The sequence below is a fragment of the Balaenoptera musculus genome, chromosome 4 (assembly GCF_009873245.2).
Source record: "Balaenoptera musculus isolate JJ_BM4_2016_0621 chromosome 4, mBalMus1.pri.v3, whole genome shotgun sequence".
Lineage (NCBI taxonomy): Eukaryota > Metazoa > Chordata > Mammalia > Artiodactyla > Balaenopteridae > Balaenoptera > Balaenoptera musculus.
Window position 1 is genome coordinate 84,317,384 of NC_045788.1, and position 22,413 is coordinate 84,339,796.

At 46.2% G+C, this 22,413-nt stretch overlaps 1 protein-coding gene and 1 non-coding gene across 2 annotated transcripts; one reads left to right on the forward strand and one right to left on the reverse strand.

Annotated features, from left to right (window-relative positions):
- Nucleotides 1-1,029: 1,029 nt before the first annotated feature.
- Nucleotides 1,030-16,772, reverse strand: TIGIT (T cell immunoreceptor with Ig and ITIM domains). Its single transcript, XM_036849681.1, has 4 exons — nucleotides 16,709-16,772; nucleotides 15,019-15,348; nucleotides 12,542-12,648; nucleotides 1,030-1,278 (listed from the first exon to the last, which is right to left on the reverse strand). The coding sequence occupies exons 1-4, from the start codon at nucleotides 16,770-16,772 to the stop codon at nucleotides 1,030-1,032; spliced, it is 750 nt and encodes a 249-aa protein (XP_036705576.1).
- On the forward strand, nucleotides 13,060-13,132 carry TRNAR-CCU. Its single transcript has one exon. It is a non-coding gene; the product is annotated as a tRNA-Arg (tRNA).
- Nucleotides 16,773-22,413: the final 5,641 nt, after the last annotated feature.

Here is a 22,413-nt window from a genome sequence, read left to right on the forward strand (position 1 = left end):
AAGAGGTGGATCTTGGCCCAAGGGCTGAACTACAGCTCCTGCAGCGGATATACACCATTTCTGTGGGCTTCCCCAACGCACGTGACTGGAAGAGCCTAGAGTCCTCTATATCAGGCCATCACTAGCTTCTGCGTGCATCAAGCAAAAGGAGATTTGAAAGTCTGCCCAGAGAATAGAATCTGAAGTCTTGCTGGTTCTCTTGCTGGCTCCCTTGATGCCAGGGTCTTCCATGTGGGACTTTCAACTCCCAACTTTAGAATCTATGAATTCCCTAGACAAAAATCCTGCTCTCCCAGCCCAGCCTCACTGTTCCCTACATCCTCCCAGGCCACTTCCCCACAGATAAGCTTATCCTGACCATCTCACCCTGCACTGACATCTCTTCCCAAAGGCCTGTGTCTTGGACCCTTATCTCCTCACTACCTTTTAATGTAAACGTTGTCTCCCCACTGAACTGTTAAGTTCTCAAAGGGCTGGGACCCGGGTCGATGGTTTAGTCATCCTCCAATCTCCGCATACAAGCTGGTAGCATGCCTTGGTCCTAAAATGCCACGAATGTGTGAACGTTGATGCAGATGACAGTGACAAATGAGATGAGGTGGCTCTGCAGTCACCCATCCCCGAAATCCACCACAGACTCCTGTAGCCCTGAACCCTGCCCAGAGCTTTTAGGGGGAATGCAGATCTCAGCCACAGGATCTGTTCCAACTGCCAGATTCAAAACCAGGTCAAGTGTTTGTTTGGTTTTTTAACTTTGCATTGGTAATCAAGACACAAGCTCCTCCCCGGGATCTGCCAAGATGGAACAGAAGGGAAGGGTAAAGGGAATGCAGACACAGAGGAGGACGACATACATTCACTCAACCGAACACACCGCACACACACGTGTGCAGACGTCCACATGCATGCACACTCACACACACACACACACACACACACACACACACAGAGCCGTGATGGGCAGACCCCAATACGTCCACCTGTAATAGCACAGGCAGGACTGTGTCTCCCAGAGGGTGCCCCCGGGAGCTAGCCCTTCTCGGCGGGGACGCTGAAGCTGGCGAGGCTTCTGTAACTCAGGACGTTGGAGTAGTCGTGCGGCTCGGGCTCTGCGCGGTCCTCTCCCGGCTGCTCCCTGCAGAGGCCGGCGTCCGCCCGCACACAGCTGCCCGGGGAGGACAGGACGCTGGGCCTCCACTCCTCCTGTTCAGACGGCCTCCTCCCGAGGCCACCTTCCGCAGAACGGATTCTGAGCGAGTTCTTCCAAAAACAAAAAAACTACAGAGTGAGTATATGGGGATGTTATTTAAAAGTTACTCCCCAACATGATCCATAGTTCTAATGATCTCTTCCTTTCTTACACACACACACACACACACACACACTCACTCACACACACTCACACACACACTCACACTCACACACACACACACTCACACACACACACTCACACTCACAAAGTTGTGTTCTTATCCACAGCAATTCCTTAACCCTTAATTTCTCAGCCTCTTCACAGTAGATTTCAGCACTAACTGCTCCCCTGAAAGGCTCCGGGCTGCACGCGCACGCGGCCCACGCGCTCCTGCCTGTTTGCTGAGCCCGGGCAGGCGGTTTCCAGTCCCAGCTCTCTCTTACTCCTCGCTGCCTCTGACGCCGCTGACCTCTTCCTCTTCGAGATGTTCTCCTTCCCTGGGCCCTGCGGCATCACTCTCCCCGCTTCTCCTCCTCCGAGGCCAGGCCTGCTCTTTTTTTCCGCTGACACTCAGCTCCCCAGGTAAAGAGGTTCCTCGGGGTTTCGGTCTCTGCTTTCTCGCACCCGGTACTCTCTCTTCTTCTGTGCCGCACACGCGACACTTCATCCTTATGTACAGCTGCAACCACCCTCTGTCCTCTAGGGAATCCCCCAATCCCTACCCAAACCAGCCCAGGCTTCCGCCCTGAGCTCCAGACCCAGAGGTCCAGCTGCAGGCGGGTCTCACCACCCACAGCAAGCCCACACGCCCCGTGTAGTTTCGCTTTACCTCCCACAGCGGGCTGTGTGGGATGCCCCCCAAAATGCCCTCTGTGATTTGGCCACTTTTCCAGCTTCATTTGCTGCAGTGCTTCCCCAACCAACAGCCCAACTCCTGGTATAGGGCCTGGATGCCAGAGAGGCACCGTTGGTTGAGAAAATGCTGTGAGCACCAAGCGGGCTAGCTTCTTTATGTCATCTCAGCAACAACCCTATTGACGTTTCTACTTGCGAGTGAGCTGATAGGTTCAGACAGGTGAAGTCCCAGTTCTGACTTGGGTTTGTGGGACTCCAGACCGTGCTCTTCTCAGCCAAGCTGCCTCTCATCTTGCAGTGTCTCGAATGCCATGCACTGTTTCCTGCCTCTCCAGTTCGGTGTATGTTTCGCCCACTGTCCATTCACCACCGCTCCCTGCAAAGCTGGCTGTTCACTCCTCCAGGCCCGGCTCTGCAGCACGTTGTCCAAGAAGACGTCACTGACTCTTCCGGGAGAGTAACATCCTTCCTGTGTGTTCCACTACGGCCCTGGGTGCTCTCTGTTGTAACATTCAGTGCTGCCTGGAATTTGTTTACCCTTCTGTCTCTTCAGGCCCCAAACCGTGAGCTCCCCTGAGGGGAGGATCTGTGCTGTACTCCTCTTGGTAACCTCGGAGTTCATAACAGATGCTCAGTATAGGTCTTAGGACTGAAATGCACACGAACACACACAAACTCACTCTGTCTCTCTCTTTCCTCGCTCGCTCCCCGCCACCCGGCCCCAAATCTAAATAAACGGGATTTTCCAAATCAAAATATGGACTCTTGGTTAGACAAGTACATTTACACTTATGAGACAAGAGGATAGACCGTGAAACCTGTTTGGGAAAATCAAGGATGTGAAATCAGCCACCACGTCCATATGACAGCGTTATAGGTGAGGGTTGTGCTTTACAGGCAGGAAAATCCAAGAACAGCAGGCACAAGCGGGATGGCAGGAGAAATGCCTAATGGCGCGCAATGCAAAGGTGACAGCCTCTCGGCCTTCATGGATATGCTCTAAAGCAGGTCACCTAGCCCCACTGTAGGTCCAAATGACAGAATCACAAAGAGCCACCACACACAGGCTTGGAAAATAACAACAAACACAAACCAAATTTCCTTGTGCCCACCCCACTGCTTCCAGGATAGGAAACAGCACCATCCTCATCGGCTGGTGTCAAGCTCTGCGGGACATAAATAGACGCAGAGAGGCTGAGTGGGAGGGTGGGCGGCATGGATGGGCGCCTTGAACACATATCAGAAGTTACAGGTGCGGCCTCACTGCGGGCCCTGAGGAGCTGAGGCCCACGGACTGTTTCATTCATTCCTTTTCAGTAGAAGTGGCTGCGCCTTACTGTAGGTGTGAAGAAAAGGGTTGTTATCGTAGGTCACGCTGATTCTTTGCTTCAGAGAAGTCCTACATCCCTTGATGCCACCCTATCCATTTTGAAAATACAGACACCCAAATCTTTCTCAAAGAGCTGACTGTGGCTTTTTGTGTTGGTGTGGTCTCGTTCTCATTCTTAGACTGCTCTACCCTTGCCTTTGAATCTTAGGACTATTTTGGCTTCCAAAAATCCTCTGGGAAATGTAAATATGCCTGAGCTGGGTCTCTCAGCTGTTCTGTTTTCATTCCATCCTGCACAGGGAACCCTGTAATTGTAATCAGTGTAAAAAACAAGTCTGGAATTAAGGCTTTGATGTTGTTCTAAAAGACCAAACGAAGCTACGACGATAGCGACTATGGAGATTTGCAGGACAAATGTTACCCTCTTGGAGCACGTGAGAACAGACACTTGGCAGTCACCGTCCTGCAGCTGGACACACCCATCTCTCCTCACAGAAGCTCCCCTGGGTGCACTTTTCCCGATAGTAGCTTAGCAAATAACATCCATTCATTTAGTCACAATCACTCTATGCAATATAACTAATTTATTGAGCACCAGGTATCATGAGGTGCTACAGTACCTAAATTTTATAATAATTATAAGAACTTAATAAATAATGGTTATCAATACATGCCAGGAAAAATGCCAGGGGCCTTATGTGAATTATATGACTTGAGTTTTTCTACAACCCTAATAGGGCAATACCATAATTGTTCCCATTTTACAGATGAAGAAGCTGAGGGTCAGCAAAGTTAGGTGGCCCAGCTACTCAAGTGGTAGAGCCAGGATCCAAACCCTAGGTCTGTCTGATTCCAAATGCCAAACACCTAAATAATTCAACCTACTGGCTCTCAGCGTCTGTAGGGAATACTGTTGGTGCCCTGCTCAGGTCGCCTCTCCACCTGACCAGAGCTCCCCTGCCCCAGACACTGGGAATCTAGGCTATGAGTGGCTCACAGCTGCCCCTTCTCTGGAGACTTGCTCTTGGACCTTTCCTGGTGAGCAGCCAGCAGTCAACAACGGGCTGAGGTGGGTTTTCAAAAGGCTGGCTCCCTCCTCAAGGTGTGACCAAATCTGCTTCAACCACATCTCCCCCAAAACCACATCCCTTAGCCCTACCCTGCTTCCTTCACTACTCTTCATCTGAGAGCCCAGCCCAATAAGTCACTCTCACCGGAATTCCCATGCCAGGCTCTATGTCTGGGCACAAATCTAAAACAGTTGCTCCTGGGAATGGCCCTAGAAGGCAGACTCTAGGATGGGATTGTGGAGGGGAATCCCTCACCAGCTGGATGGGAATACAGACCCCACCACTGGTGGTGAAATGGGAAGAGACACAAAGGGAAGGGGATTATGAGCTGGTGCAACAGCTCTGACATTTGAGAAGTATAGAGCAGATAGTGCTTGTTAGGACTGTGGGATTGGGTGGCTTTTACTAAATTCTGCTGTTGGACTGAGAAGAGAACATGACGGATCTACCAGCACCTGAAAGCAAAGTGTGAGAATCAAAGCTCCTCTTCCTTGGCAACATTTAAAGAGACACTCACCTCCAACACTGAAGAGCAGGCAGAGGACCTACCTATAAGGGCGACAGAACTTCAAAGAAGGCTGAATTCTAAGCCTGGGCAAGACTCCAGCAAAATCAGGGTCTGGGCGGGAATGGAGGCATTTCTGTGCATTGGGAGGAGGATCTCTTGGTAGATGAACTTGGGAGCCTTGAACCACCAGCTTCTCTTGCATCATCTGGAGCTGCAGAGGTGACCCCCTTCCCCGGGATGGAAGATGGGTCCTGTCAGGACCTGCTTCCCCTCCCCTATTGGCCATTGGTCCATAATTAGCAAAAATCTCAACCTACACTAACTGAGGGAATCCTGGGCATGCTGAGGGAGGAGAGAGTTTGTAACAAAAGGAGCTAACACATACTGGTGGAACTGGGAGGGTATGTTTGGGAGTGAATCCTGAGGGGAGTGGATCAGGGCTGGGTGAGTAGAACTTAAGACTGCATGAGGGACACATCATTTGTCAATATTAGGACACATCCCATGACTCAAGATCTAACACCCTCACAAGGCCCCGGGACACAGCTGTCAACAGAGATGCCAGCAGTGCTTTGGAAAACTAGGGAAGAAAGAAACAAAATGCTCAGAGAAGTGGGGATGTTATCATGGACCCATGTGGAATAGTAAGAAGCATATATTTGTCTCTACCCCCAGTTCCTGCTAATATTTGGTCTCTATTAACCCCAGGTCCTGACACAGAGCTCCCTAAACCCCTAAAATATCCTGAGTGATATAGGAATGTCATACACAGGGCTCTTAAATCCCTTGGAATATCCTGGGTGACAGGGGTGTCTTTTGTTCCAATGAGGCGACTTTTGCTGGGCTCCTGAATGGAGGCTGGTCACCAGAACAACCAAGCCATGATGAGAAGCTTGGAACCTCCAGCCCTACTCCTTATCCTCCAGAGAGTGGAGGGGGCTGGAAAATGAGTTAATAACCAATCATGCCTGTGTGATGAAGTCTCCATAAAAATCCCAGAAGTATGAGATTTGGAGTTGATGTATATATCTACATGCTGGGAGGGCGGCACACCCAGCACCTTGGGGAGAGAAGCACCTGTGCTCAGGACCCTTCGAGACCTCACCCTATGTATTTCCTTCATCTGGGTATTCATCTGTATCCTTTATCAAATTCTTTATTATATAATAAGCAGGTACATGTAAGTAAGTGTTCCCTGAGTTCTGTGAGTTGTCTTAGCAAATTATCGAATCCGAGGAGAGGGTTGTAGGAAGCTCAATATACAGCCAGTCAGTCAAAGGTACAGGTGACATCCTGGTACTTGCAATTGGCATCTGAAGGAAGGCAGTCTTGGAGGACTGAGCCCCTAACCTGATGTTAACTCCAAGCAGATAGTGTCAGGACTGGATTGATCGTAGGACACTCAGGGGGTGTAGGAGAATTGGTCAGTGTGGCAATAAGCCCACACATCTAGTGTCAGAAGTGTTCTGTGCAGTACTAAGAGTAGAAAAGAGGAAAAGACAGACAAACAGAGTTTTTCCCAATACAGTCTACTAAATCAGGGATTGGGAAACTAAGGCCCATGGGTCAAATCTGGGACACCACAGACTTTTGTACTGCTCATGAGCTAAAAATGGATTTTATATCTTTAAGTGATTGAAAAAAAATTCAAGAGAACAGTATCTTATTAAACATGAAAATTATATGAAATTCAAATTTCAGTGTTTATAAAGATTTATTGAAACACATCCACACTCACTCATTTACATATTGTCTGTGGTGCTTTCACAGTGCAATGGCAGAGCTGAATTTTTGCAACAGAGACCGTAAGGCCCACAAAAGCTAAAAGATCCTGGCCCTTTCCAAAGAAACTTCACCAATCCCTGTACTAAGTAATTTTTTAAATCCAACAGCTGATTATGTTTCTAGGGAAGATCCAGAAGACACCCTTTTATTGAGGTGGAAAGGAATGTGCTAGTGAAGGGAGCACCAGCGTCATTGAGGGGCTCAGAAATATCTCTCCTCTGTAGGCTGGGGCTGAAGTAGGTGATGCTTTTATAGAACTGGATCCCCAGTAGAAAGAGGGATGAGGAGATCCCAAAATAATATAGGGACAGATGGCAGCACTTAAGAAACAAGGTGGATGTAACTACTGCAATGGCAGCTAAGGAAGCCTGGCCCACAGGGATATTAAGATGGCTAATAAAGTCCAGTGTGTTCCTAGGAGAAATATAAATGGACAGCCAACAAGGGTATTGCTTAAATGTATAATCAAAAGATCAAGGATACACGAGAGTAGACTGAAGCATGGAAAGTCAAGATTTCTTGCCCATTTCCAGGTCTATAATAGTACTGGCTTGGATACTGTCTGTTCACCCTTCAACGTCACTCTCCAACCTTCTGCACCCTCTTCTGTGCCCAAAGAAGACTGAACTACGCGTACTGAATCAGTGAGTTCCCTTGTCCTCTGGCTTGAGTTTGGGTTCAGCCAATGCAAAGCAACAATAGGAGAATGGAGGGAAAGAGTGCGAGGTGAGGGTGTATATTCTCCTGGCATTCTCTCTGCAGGGTGGACTTGGACTGGCTGTGGCCTTCAATCAAAGATTACAGTACTTCTCAAGGTGGTCCCTCCACACAACTCTCTCTTTCCAGGTCCTAGTAATCATCCTCCCTCCCAGGTTCCAGTAATCATCCTCTCTCCTTTCCCCTAAAGAACTAGGGTTGGTAACAACACACTCCTACACTCCCACTTATGGTTTCCTTATATGCTTCCCAGTCCTTTGTAAATCTCCTTATTAAACTATCCTCAAACTACTCATCTTGAGAATACTATGTGTTCCCTGATGGACCTTGAATAATACAGGTGTAAAATGCATTTGAGCAAAGAGAGAGAGAAGACTGGAAACTATAGCCAAAGCACATGAAAAAACAGAGAGGAACTGATTTAGACAGGAAGCAGTGGACATGTCAAAGAGGGGGCTGGTGAATAAAACATTTTAGAAGGGGAGCCACAGAACTTGATAGCTACTGGACTCTCTCTTTTCACCTTTTCCCCTTTCCCTTATACAGAGATGACCAAAGTTGCTCTGGGATACTGGCCTGAAAGTGAACCAGTCTTAATCCTTAACAGAAAAATGTGTTCTGCTGCTTCTAAAGAGCTTTCCGTATGTCCATGCCAGAGCTACAGAGCTCTGGTGACAGCAGAGGACATTTGTTCACCAACCACCATAACAGCTCCCTGCCCAGCTCAGAGATCAATCATCATTCTCTTCACCTCTCCCCTCTAGTCAATCACTTCTCTTTCCCTCATCTTCCCCTAGAGGTTTCATTTACTAAACCTGTCTACTGTGATAGCCAAGACATAAATGAAAATACTGTAAGTCATTGACTTCCTCGATAGCACTAGCCACATCTCAGCCACTGCTGGATCCCCAGTACTCTGTTCCATGATGTCTGTTGAATGACAAGGAATAAGTGGCCACATCTCTATGAACCAGGTAGGTCAGCAATCTCAGTGTTTGTTTTTTAATAAACCTGGAAGTGAGGGTTTGAACCATAGGACAAGAGATTTTTGTAGGCAAGTTGGTGGACCAGGCATTCATCTTCTGATATTAGATTTTATGTAACTTTCACCTATCACATGAGCTTTCCTACCATTTGGAGAATCTCTTTCACTTCCTCTAGACCAAATTAACAAGGTCCAACAGGTGCCTGGAGCACTGTTAGACCAGTGACTGGGGGAGACCTGGCCAATTTGTAACTCAGAGGGGAACAAGACTTTGGTTTTGCTACCAAAATACCTTTTCCTATCCTCACTCCAATCTGTTCTCAGTAAAATAAGGTTAGAGTGAGTGTTCCTGCGCTCTCTTCATTTGTAGATCTGACTGAAGACAGAACATGTGTCAAATGGAACGTGTTATTTTTACAACAATACCTTAGTTATTGATGGTAAGTTAAAGAAAGCAAACTGAGTTTATCTACACAGAAAACTAAGAGAATTTAAGATGTAAGATATTAGACTAAATGTTCAAGATTAGTCACTGGTAATAGACATGAATGTGCACAAAAGTGTAACTCCATAAGCAGAATTAACACTAGGAAAATATATACAATTTTTATCCTAGGCAGGGATATAGAATTAAGGCTATTTAAAATGCAAAATACCATGAGGTCTAAGTGGAGGAACATTACGATAGCACTTTCTTATTAAGCAATTCTAGTTTGTGCAATTCATCTCAACTCTGAGGCCTGGAGAGGGAAGTAGCTCTCGGTCTTCAGAGGAGTGACAAGAGTAAAATAGTAAAATAGATGTTAAATAAAAAAGAAGAGAAAGTCAAAGGATGGTCCATTTCTGAGAGAGGGAGAAAAGGAAAAAGAGGACAAAAACTCACAATAAGCAAGCAAGATGGAACCAGAGCTTAAGAACACACATCTGTCCAAATCCCTCCCTCTATGGGACTGGCAGTGACCTGGCCACATTCAGGCTAAATGGCTGTTCAGGAATCAGGTACAGAGGGGCTAGAACTCGAGTTGGGGGTCTTGACCCAATATAGCCAAAGGTACAGAGTGGGTGGACTGGGTAAATATGTTCTGCTTGTAAAAGTCAGCCTTTGAGTGCAGATATGAAATACAACATCAGAAATAGGAGTTCTGCTTCTGGTAGAACAATGATTGCCTATATTGCTTTGAACCAACCTTTCCGGGGAGAATAGGTAGAAAAACTGAACAAAATATTATAAACATCTATCTGTATTAATCCGAAGTCTATCAAATCAGTGAGAAATTTGTGGTCTGGGGAGCAAGATCCAGGAGTAGGAAGCCCAGAGAGATGAGATGAGCATTGTGGGGTTGGGAGGGGTATGGATTTTCTCCTAGAGAAATTGCCTGAAAGTCATGGCTGAGAGGCAAATTAGCTACACAGAATTTCTAGCTGGAGGGACAAAATTTGGAGTTCAGAGGCCACCGAGGAAGGGAGACTCTGGCAAACACTACAGGCTTTGAGTTGGGACCCCAAAGGACTACACTCTACAAGTAAGGAAGTAGCAGAAATTAAATCCAGCTTTAAATCCTCTCACTACTGATTTAATTAAGGTGATGGGAATGCTACTGCCTGAAGATTAGTTACCTGATGGAAGCAAAAAGGAATCTTCTTTAGAGGAAGATGATATTATCCACAGCCTCAAATTATGACCACAGGTTTTCACGTAGAAATACAGCATTCAATGAAAAGTAAACAGTCAAAAAGATAAGATAGGTCCAAAAAACAAGCAAAAAGAGAGAATATTAAAAGACCCATAGAGAACCCAATTAATAGGAGTATCAGGCACAGATTTCAGAATAACTATGATTAACATTTTCAAAGAATTAAAAACAAGATTGGGAATTTTGGCAGACTTTAAACTATCCAAACAAAGAACAAAATAGAAATCCTGGATCTGAAAAATATGATAACGGAAATTAAGAACTTAAGGGATGGGTTTAATAGAAGAGTAGATCCATCCAAGAAGATACTTAGTAAACTGGAAGGCATGTCCAAAGAAAACACTTGATGAGACAAGTAGATGGAAAATACAAAAAAGAGGGTAAGGGATGTTGGAAAAAGTGAAAATGTTGAAAATATCACGTGATTAGAATTCAATAATACATGAGGAAATAATAGCCAAGAATGATATAAAAGCCAATAATACAAGTAATACATGAAGAAGTAATAGCCAAGAATGATATAAAACTGACAAAAGATATCAAGCTACAAATTCAAAAAGCACTTCAAACCCCAAAGAGAATAAATACAAAGATGACTATATCCAATTATATCACCATATAATTGCTGAAAACCAAAGAGAAAGAAAATTTCTAAAGAACCAGAAAAAAAAAAAAAAAAAAAGAAAAGAAAAAAAAAAAAAGAACCAGAAAAAAAAAACATTATCTTCCAAGGAGCAAAAATAAGATTCTCATATAATTTCTGAACAGAAATATGAGAAGCCAGAGACAATGGGACAATATTTCCCACATGTTGAAAGAAAATAACTACCAACATAGAATTCTATACCCAGCAAAACAAATATATCACTTTTAAATTAAGGAAAAATTAAGATATTTTCAGATGAACAAAAAGCAAGATAATTCATCACTAGCATGCCTGACCACAAGGAAATACTAAAGGATATTCTTTGGGCAGAAGGAAAACTATCCTAGTTATAAGATAGAACATGCAGGAAGAAGTGAAAAGCAACAGAAAGGGTAAATCTAAATGAATATTGGCTCATAAGACAATAAATCATTTCTTTGGGGTTTAAAATAGAGAACTAAAATCCATGACAATAATAGCAGTAAGTTGGGGAGGTAGGTAAAGAGTTAATGTGTTCTAAGGTTCTTGCAAAATCCAAGAAATGATGAAAGTACTAATACATATTAGACTTTAATAAATCAGGGATCTATTTTGTAATCTCTAGTGTAACCACTAAAAGAAAAGAAAAATGCATAACTACTAAATGGATCTTTTTAATAACAAAAAGTACTTAATTCAAAAGGCAGCAAGAAAGATTGGGGAATAAAACAGGCAAAACAAATACGAAGAAAATAAAGCGGTAACTGTAAACCCACATGTATCAGGAATAACAGCACCAGGTACCAGTCCAGAGAGAGCAAAGCAAGGCTGCAGAGTTGAGTTGTTAACGGAGGGGAACCAGAGTTGGAGGGAAAGTGAGTCAGGCACTAGGGAAGAGGATCTGAAACAAGGTGGAAAACAGTGTTGGGAATCACAGGCCTGTGTCCCCCGAAGTGATTGTTTAGTAACTTAAGGCAACCTGGGATGGCTTAAAAGACCCAACAGGGCAGACAAAACAGGAGTGGGAATTCTTTTGCTTATTCTAATCACTAACTACCAGTTACGACACAAGGATGTGGATATATTTCTTCATTGTTTACAAAGCTTTCACATGCAATATGCCACCTGTTCATCACCACCCTGTGATATAGAGTGAGCAGAATCATAATCCCCACTTTATATATGAAGAAATGGAGACTTGGAAGATGAAACAGCATCCCTATCATCACACACTCAGTGCTGAGATTAGAAACTTCCAGTTCCCCATCCAATACTCTTTCAGCCACGTGACCTCTTAAGCAAGAGTAACGGAGGATTTACAACCTACTCATCTTGCCATGTACCTTTTACCCCTAAATCTTTGGAGTGTTGATTTCTCATTCTGCGGAAGTGCTAGATAGCCCAGCACTACTGAAGGGTTGGTAAAATTAAAGGAGCTAATGTTCAAAACCCCCCGGCACAGAGTAGATGCCCAAGACGCATCAAAATCACAGTGGCTAAATCAAACTCTCAGAGGAGTGGCTTAAGGGACAAGCAGGAGCCAGGAATTGTAGGCCACAGCAAGATGGGAAGGATACAGATCCAACCTTTCAGGAGCTCCCAGACAAGGGAAGGGACAGCAAAAGGGCATAAACAATGCCACTGAAAGGCAGAGCAAGGACTGTGAAGAAGGCACAATGAACAGTGGGAGAGATCACTTCTAGACACAAAGGGGACATGAAAGGACCAGGGTGGCAGAGATGGGATGCCCAGGACTGAGATGTGCAGCCAGAGTCATTACCTTTCTGGCCAGTGTGACCACCACAATGACTGCTGTGCCGATGACTGCCAGCACTGTGGCCATGGCTCCAAGCAATGGGATCTGGAACCCGGCGCTGTGCTCAGCCACTAGAGGGAGGACAAAACACAGGTGAGTGCGCAGAGGCCGGAAGCAAAGGGCAACCATTACAAGGGAAGCCTCAGTGTTAGGGCACGGGCGTGGGAATTGGCCAGGCCTTTCTCTAACCACAGGACTGGCGTCTTCAAGTCCAGCTCTTCGGACAGCAGAGCATCTGCCGGGCCCATCATGAAACTAATGCCTGATCTCTCAAGGGGTGTACCCCACACACTTGACACCAGTGCAGACCATTTTAACATCCCTTTCTCTTTTTGACAAAATCAATTTCAGTCATAATCATGAAGTGAAACAAATAACAGCCAGAAAAAAACCAGAAAGTGATTACTTTCTTTATTAAACTTCATATTTATAATCATACTAGTATAAAAAAAGTTTAATTAAAAATTAAAAGAACAGGGACTTCCCTGGTGGTCCAGTGGGTAAGACTCTGCGCTCCTAATGCAGAGGTCCCAGGTTTGACCCCTGGTCAGGGAACTAGATCCCACATGCATGCCGCAACTAAGAGTCTGCATGCTGCAACTAAGAAGCCCACGTGCTGCAACTAAGACCAGGCACAGCCTAAATAAATAAATAAATACATATTAAAAAAAAAATTGGAAGAACATTAAAGTACAAAGAAGTAAAAAAGCAAATAACCTTTCACCTTAAGCCTATAACACTTACTCCAACTCGGCCGTGAGACCCTGGAGGGAGTAAGGTTCTGGAGCTTTATCCTTTGCTGTTTTGCCAGCACCTGGCACCTACCAGGTTCTTAATAAATATTCATGACATGAAATAAAGCATGAATAAGTGAAGTTCTATGAAGATGTAAAATGTAAATGCAAGGAGGAAGAGCCAGGAAGAGAGTTTTGTAAAGATGAGTGACGCTTGACCCAAGGAGAGTGTGAGGGAAACAGGACAATTGTCAGGATGTGTGCTGGACTATAAGTGGAAGGGTTTCCAGGCTGCCTCATCCCATCCCCACCTCCTTCCCAGGAACTTGGGCAGAACCCGGGTGTCCAGAGCAGTCTTGAAAGGAGAAGGGTGTAGCAGAGGCCGGGCCCCTCTTCCTTCTAACAAAGGGCTTAGATTGCCGGGAGGATGGCTAAAGCATGTAATCACTTAGGGCAAGGGCAGAACCCCCAGTACGCACAAGGTACCAGGAGCAGGGGGGGAGCCCAAATTCCCCAGAATGTGTTCCTCCTGCTCTAAGGACTCAGTCTCCTGCCTCGGCCACAGGTAGGTAAAGAGGACTGACGGAGACCAAAGTTGGAGAGGGTCAGAGAAGCTGCAGAGGGCTCTCCATAGAACCAGAAAAGGATGGAGGCTCTTCCCCACATGCTGCATTGGCCTATGCCAGGGGCCCTCAAGAAGTAGCACTTGAGAAGAAACTTTAAGATAACCTTTTATCTTCTCAGTTTACACATATTTTGCTAACTCATCAAACTTAATCTCCAACACCACTGATGTCAGCAAATGGTAGTTCTGAGGGTGTAGTTGAGTGGAACCAGAACACCTGTGTTAAAATCGGCTGTACCGCTCTGAGCAAGCCTCAGCTTCTACCTCCACCCAACAGTCAGATGGGAACCAGGGGATCGTGTTCATACTTATGTTCATGCTTACTTCCGTACTGAATTCATGCTTGTCATGTTCCAGGGACTGTTCTAAGGGCATTTTTTTTTTTTTTAGTAAGTAATTCAATCCTACGTTAGCTCCTCGTGAGGTCTTACATCTTTTCCTCATTTCACAGACGAGAAAAACAAGGCACAGAGAAGCCCAATAATCTTGTCTGAGGTCAACAGCAACACCAGGATTTGGACCCAGGCTACCTGAGCCCATCAAGACTCTGCTATCCTGTCCCTCAGCCAGGATAACAACCCTTTCCCACCCTCCAGAGAACAGTTTAAGTGTCCAGGTGGATAATGAAAGTGAAAGCATTTGGGAAACTATGAAGTACCACAGAAATGTAAATTATTGTACATCTACACTTAGCACTGAGCTCTAATCCTTTATAAACTTAGTGGCTAATTCTAATTTGCATGATCGATGCTAAACTAATTAATGAGATCCTTTCTCACAAGACCTGAACAACCGGTCTTCCTAACAAATATACATAAGAGGTGCTTTTACCCGAACAGTGGTTCTCAATCCTGGCTGCCCATTCAAATCATCAGGGTGCTTTTAGAACCTAGCACAACCTGCTCTGCCCCTGTGACTGAACTGGTCTGGGATGGGGTGCCAGCATCAGTACCATTTAAAAGCTCCCAGGTGATTTGAACGTGAACCAGGGTTGGGAGGCCCCACTCTGCAGTATTGGGCAGGAATGCATTTTCTACCCTAGAGGATGACGATCACCAGCCACCCTGCTCCAGAGGGCATACCTGGGCTTTGTAGGACTTCCAGAAAGAGCGTCCCTTTGTAAATCCCGTCAGGGTAGGTGTGATAGACGCAGATGTACTCTCCTGTGTCGTTCCTAGTCAGTGACTGGAGGGTGAGGCCCAGGTTGGGGCCCGGGACCGTTCGCTCCATGAAGGCTGGGTCGATGTGCCAGCCCAAGCTGGCATGATGAATGGCCAGAACTTGGTCCTGCTGCTTCCAGTTGACCTGGGTCACTTTGGCAGTAGTGGAGGAGAGGTGACATTGCAAGGTGACAGAGCCACCTTCCTCTGCAGAAATGTTCCCCGTTGTTACTATTCTGCCTGTCACAGCTCCTAGGGAAGGGGAAAAAGAAGCATGCACTTTTAGCAGCTGGCCTTGAACCTTCCCCTAGAAATTCCAAGGCGGCTTTAGGCCAGAATTGATTTTTGGAATGACAGTCTCTCCAGCCTGCCCTGTCATTCCCCCATACACTGTAATTACTACACAACGTAGCACTTCACCCTCTTAGGATATTCTGTGGGAATATACCTTCCTGATGAACTCACTGATTATTTCCACACATTTATTTTGTCTCTCTACCTAGAATATAAGCCCTTGTCAGCCACCACTTCTGTTTGATTGTATCTTCCAGCAGCCCGTTCTGTGCTGGGCACATTATCCTTTGAAACAAAACCTGGCTGCTTTGGTTGACAGCCATTTGGGGTGCCTGGAAAATTTTTCAGGAAAGCCATGACATCCAAAGGAAAGGAGGCTTGGAGAGCAAATCTGCTTCTCCAGGCAAAGCCACCATCCTCGACACTGACCTCCACCCCTGCTCCAGACGGTTCAGAAAGCAACAGGGAAACAATATTATACTTCAGTTTTTAAATATTTCCGCCCCCCTCAGAAATATTTGTTTATGATATTTAATATAGAAGGAAATAGATTTAACATAAATTAAATTTATAATAGTAGAATCTCTGGAATCTGTGACGAAGACTTTTTTTTTTTTTTTTTAATTTATTTATGGCTGTGTTGGGTCTTCGTTTCTGTGCGAGGGCTTCCTCTAGTTGCGGCGAGCGGGGGCCACTCTTCATCGCGGTGCGCGGGCCTCTCACTATCGCGGCCTCTCTTGTTGCGGAGCACAAGCTCCAGACGCGCAGGCTCAGTAGTTGTGGCTCACGGGCCTAGTTGCTCCGCGGCATGTGGGATCTTCCCAGACCAGGGCTCGAAGCCGTGTCCCCTGCACTGGCAGGCAGATTCTCAACCACTGCGCCACCAGGGAAGCCCACGAAGACATTTTTTTAATCCACAGGAAACATGTTGGGTTGGCCAAAAAGTTCGTGCGGGTTTTTCCATTACGGAAATACAATGTCTTTCTAGACGTTTCCTCAAGGACAGAAGAAAGGAGGATGGTGCAGGAGTGAACTTCTCTCAGCAAACTCATCATCCCTCCTCCTTAGTCCCTTTCTCTCCTCCTGCTTCCTTCCTTGGGTCAGCCAGTCGGGCACCCCCCATCCCCGAGTCCTTCATCTGCCGCCTAGTACAGAACTGTATCTCCTTCTCAGAGACAGCCGTTTCTCAACGAGGGGACACAGGGCTCTGAAAACTGTGTTTCCTTCCCTCAGATGGATAAGACCATGGCTCCGGCCTCGCCCTTCCTCCGCCCGCTCTCCCTCCCCTTCCAATCCCAGGCTAGACTTCAGGCCGTACCTGAGGCAGGGAGGCGAGCCGGCCTCAGCCCCTGGGCCCAGAGCAGGAGGAGACACCACCGCATGCTTCTGCCCAGGGGGCCAACAGGAAGGCGCCGTGGCCTCTTCTGCCACCGAAACTGGCCGACTGCTGATGGCAGGGTGAAACTGAGCCTCTGAGGAGAGAAGGTCTCGGAAAAACCAAGTTCAGCAAAAACAACGTCGAAGATAAAACTCACAACAAGTGCACAAACGGCACAGGGCGAGCCACAAGAAAGACCATGAAGGAAACACATTTAAAAATAAACAAAAATGTGGTTAGAGGTACACTGGTCTTTGGATTACTGTTAGTCAACCTATTGTTTTTAAGTTCTGTCTCAATGCACTTTTTGTTTAAATTAGCCTTTATCTAACGAGCTCAAGCACATCTGTGTAATGCCCAAGAGTCTGGAGAACCTGTTCCTGACAGGGTTCACTGGGCTGCCCCGACTGTGCAATGACAAGAGAAACTTAAGTTTGTGTGCTTAAAGGCCAGGAACTGCACTTGAAATCTAATGATGGAGGGAACAAGAGACATTTACTTCAGAAACAAGACATGAGTGGGACAAAAGTCTTGGTCAAACAGAGCAACTTTCCCCTGAATGAGGGAAAGAACTAAGATTCTCTCTCCTTGAATCTTATTTCTTCTGTCTTGTTTATTTGGACTGAGACACTGTTGAATTCGGGTTTACTCTCTCTGACCCAGTAGAGTCAGAGGAGACCAGAAGAGTGAGTTTTCTCACGTACCGTGACCCCGTGACAATCAGGGATGCAAAGAGGGGCTAGCCCCAGTGGCCTGACCCTGGATCGGGATTGGCTGACACTTGTCTGGAGCTCCCAGCTCATCATCAAGTCCTACTGTCGACCCACCCTTCCTTCCTGCTTCCCGCCCTCCCTCTCTCAGTTCATGCCTTTGAAAGTCCCTGAGTGCCTGCGAAGCACTGGACTCAAGACTAGCCTCTGGAGATACGAGGGTAGATAATCACCGCCCCTGCTGTCAAAGTCAAAGCTTGCTCTGGTGAAGCCACACCCTGCGGAGAGGAGGTGGAGGGTACACATTCACCTGCCTTGGGCATGCCCCGTGGTGTTATGTCCTGGAAGTCTGCTGCTCCAACGGGGGAACATCTGAAGCCCGGTGCTCTGCCTCTCATTCCAGCCCAGCACCCTGAGCATTCCACACTTTCCGGGCTCCTGTCCTCCTTCTCTTCTGCAGGACACTCCATCTCAAACCAGTTTCCTCCCCTCCCTGGGGAGGAAACTATTCCCAACTCTACACTACCTATTCCCAACTCTACACTACGACCCATGTACACCCTTACACCCCACCCCCAGCCCCTTAGACAACTTATGCCTCACCAACTTCTTTCTGCCCATCCCAATTCAACCTGTCCTTCAAGGCTCACATCAAGACATGTCTCCTCCACCGCCTCTCCACAGTCACAGAGCCTGCAGCTGAAGAAGCTATGAGACCTAACGCGTGCCCACCTAATGTGGGCGCAGAGGTTGAACCAGAGGGGTGTTTTCAAAACTGGTTGCCAAGGCAGAGGGGCGAGGGGTGGGAGAGCCGAGAGCGGTTCTGGGGAATAGAGCACAAAGGCGGACTCTGGCGTTTGGACTATAAAAAACTCAGAGAGTGTGTTTCTATAGTGGGGGTTGGTAAAAGCCACAGAGGCAGGACCTGTCTTATACAGCTGGCCTTCTGTATCCATGGGTTCTGCATCTGTGGATTCAACCAACCACAGATTGAAAATATTAAAAAAAAAATCCAGAAAGTTCCAAAAAGCAAAACTTGATCTTGCCATGCACTGGCAACTATTTACATAGCATTTACATTGTATTTATAACTATTCACATGGCATTTACATGCTATTAGGTATTATAAGTAATCTAGAAATGATGTAAATTGTATGGGAGAATTTGCCTAGGTTATATGAAAATACTATGCCATTTTATGTAAGGGACTTGAACGTCTGCAGGGTTCTCAGTACCAATCCCCCACAGATGCTGAAGGATGACTGTATAATTAGAAATCCAAAGAAACTTAGAGTGGGTTAAAGAATTGTTCTATTTGTTTCTAAGCAGTCAGTCCAAAGAAGAGCACGGTCAAGTCCATTTTGATCAGTGGTGCTCTCCAGAGACATTTGAAGGTGGTGACTAACACCCTAGGGAAGGAAAAAGACCTGGGCCCAAATTCATCCTGGTTTGATGACCTTGGGAAATTACTCAACCTCCTTAAGCCTCGGTTTCCTCCTCTGTAAATAAAAACAATAGTACCCGCTCCTCATCCCCCTCATAGGGTCCTTGTGAGGATTCAGTGAACTAATGTCTGGTAAGGTGTTTAGCACAGTGCCTGGAACACAGGAAGGGTTCAATACATCAATGATAGTATTGATAATAACATTAACTAAGGAAGTGAAAGGAAAATCAGAGGAGACTATCCCTGTCTATGTAATGTATTTTGCCAGGAGTAAAACCCTGGTTTCTGGACTCCAAGGCCAGAGTTCTACAAATCTCTTCACTCTGGCTTAGGCATCTGATATCAAATATGAGAATAAGATGTTACTGTGGAAAAGTAGCCACTGTACCAGCCAAACCCTGAGGACGCCTTGGAGGAAGGTGAATGACGGAAGAGTCTCCCCAGGGAACCTCCCAAATCCCTCTGGGAGCCTCCTCTTGGGACTCCTCTTGGAACAGTCGCCGGGAGCAGCCACAGCGAAGCAGCAGAGCTGCGAGGAGCAGGTCTGGAGCAAGAGCTCCCCGGGCCACCCTGAGCCTTTGGGCCCCCCCCCTTGGCAGCCCCTGCAGCAAAGCGTGAACCCCTGTGGTTAGTTGGGTGCCAACTCACGTTTCCATTTAAAGCTCTAAAAGGAGCCACCGTATTTTTCTCCCCTGACTTCTGGGGTTGTGGGCTGGACAGGGATGGTTAGCCTTGAGGCAGTGGGGTGGGTGTAGGTGTCGGGGAAGGGACTCTATTTGCACGTAAAGGGGGAAGAAGCACTGGCCTAGAATGTAAAACCCTCACCAGGCCCCTCAAGTCCTTTCACAGCCCAGCCTTCCCCTCTCCCTGTAGGCCCCCCTCGAGCCCACAGCTGGCTCCCCAGCTCCAGTTGGAAGCCCATGGCTCGGCGGGGGGCGGTCACAAGCACTGGGCCCGGGGGGCTGAGGGTGGTCACACTTTCCACAAGGCCCATGACTCATATACGCGAAATACAACCTAGTGTTCTCTCAGGGCACAGACCGATCTCTCAGCTGTGTCTTTGGACTTCGTAGTCTCCAGAGTTTTCCCTCTGGCTCAGAAGGGGTGCGGGAGCCTCAGGGATATCACAACTGTCTTCTCCGCCCTCTTCCCGGCCTCTTACCAACTGCAACAGCAGCTGCAGGGGCGGTGACCTTCCCAGACAAGTGCTCCCTCTCGCTGCCCCGCAGACCAGCGCCTCCTGGTGTGAGCTGGATTGTGGCCGAGGGGTCCGCAGAGGCCTGCGGGAGCAGGGCGACTGGAAACCGGGGAGAGAAGGGGACGCGGCCAGGCCGCCCAGAGCACCCGGAAGAGCCTGCCCTGCGTCCCCCTCAGCCCCATCCGCCCTTTGCCACAGCAAAGTCACTTCACAGCAGAGCCATTCAGGCAGTGGGTGGTGGTCCCAAAGCCCCTTGTGGAGAGAGGAAATCAAAGACTCAACATGAAAGGAGTATCTCTGACCTGAGGCTCTTTCATAAGTCTGTGAGCCAGGCGGTTTGTTGGCTGCAACTGGCTCAGAACGAATGCCAATGGGGAGAATTTGGGGGTGGGATTGCCATTGTTTGTTCAAGCTCCCTCGGGTGAAGTGACCCTGAGGAACCCACCCCCGCCCCCCAGTAAACGCTGCCAAGGAGTTTCGAGGATTATGGTAAATTTCCTTTGCCTTCTCAGCTGTGAAAATAGGACATAGGTTCCCAGGAGAGGCTGGAGTGCAATCAGAAGAAAAGTCTCTGGGAGGAAGCAACTCCTCTTCTGTCTTCAGCTGAGGCCTTTTCTGCAGCCTCTCTTCACAGCCCTCCCACCCACCAACGTCGCTTCCCCTCCACCCGCATCCTAGATGCGATTATACTATCAGTCACCCCCTAGCTCCATCTGCAGTGGGAAAGATGTCCTCTACCCCTGGAAACTTACTTCCTGCTTCCTGCTACCTGCATCCCTCAACATCCAGGACAACTAGAACTCGGATAGAAATACATGCGAACATATCGTTCAAAGAGTGTCTCAATCATCAAACATCCTCCTTCCACCAACAAAAAGAATGCCAGACCAAGATGGTGTCACAGGGGGATATAACAGACCTGTAAAGAGCAGATAATTTCAATGTCACTTAAAATATACAGACAGAGGACATAAAGGAACACTTCCAAATTTGTTTTATGAAGTGAATTTCAAACTGTTGTAAAAATTATTAAGATTGTACACAATAAAAGAAAATCAGATCCTAATCTCTTACAAATATTGAGGGGAAAATTCTAAATAAAATATCGTCACACAGATGCCAATAGCAAATTAAGCAAAATACATAATGACCAGGTAGAGTTTATTCCAGGATTACAGGGATGATTCAATACTAGGAAATCCTTTAATATTAAATACAAGATCTATATAGAAAAAAGTATACGGTCATTTCCTGATACTGAAAAGAAAATTCAATCCCCACGACTGACCGAAAAAAGAAAAAACCACTCAGTAAAATAAAAATTAATTCTTTCTTAACATAATTACACACACACACACACACACACACACACCAGCCCCGAAGCCAACATCCCTTTTGATGGGAAAACACTAGAGGTGTTCCCACTAGGGTCAGGAATAAGACAAGAATGATCGGGGCTTCCCTGGTGGCGCAGTGGTTAAGAATCCACCTGTCAATGCAGGGGACACTGGTTTGAGCCCTGGTCCGGGAAGATCCCACATGCTGCAGAGCCACTAAGCCCGTGAGCCACAACTACTGAAGCCCACGTGCTTAGAGTCCATGCTCCGCAACAAGGGAAGCCACCGCATCTGTGCACCACAATGAAGAGTAGCCCCCGCTCATCTCAACTAGAGAAAGCCCACGCAGCAACGAAGACCCAATGCAGCCAAAAATAAATAAATAAATAAATTTATTTTAAAAAAAAAAGAATGATCACTATTGCCACAACTAGTTAACAACTTATCAGAAGTATTAGCCAATTCAATTAAGAGAAACAGTTAGAGGAGTAAGAATTAGAAATAAGGATATAAAACTATCTCTAGTTACCATGCTTATATACATAGGAAACACAAGAGAATCAATGGGAAAGTTATCATAAACAATAGAATTCTGTAAAATTGGCAGGATATAAAATTAATATAAATAAACAGTCTTCCTACATACAATCATTAACCAGTTAGAAAATATTTTGGAAGAGATCTCCCATTTACAGTAACAGCAAAAAATAAAATAAAATAAAATACTTAGAAATAAATTTAACAAGAAATGTGCAAAATCCATATTAAGAAAACTTTACTCCAATGAATCAGCTATCCAAATATACTTTTAAATGAAACCTACAAATACTGAAAGAAAACATGGGTGAATTCCTTTAAACCCTGAGAGCTGAGAAAACTTTTTAAACTGTGACTCAAAATCTGGAATCAATAAATACAATTGGTGAGAAATTTGACTACATAAAGTTTATTTTTTT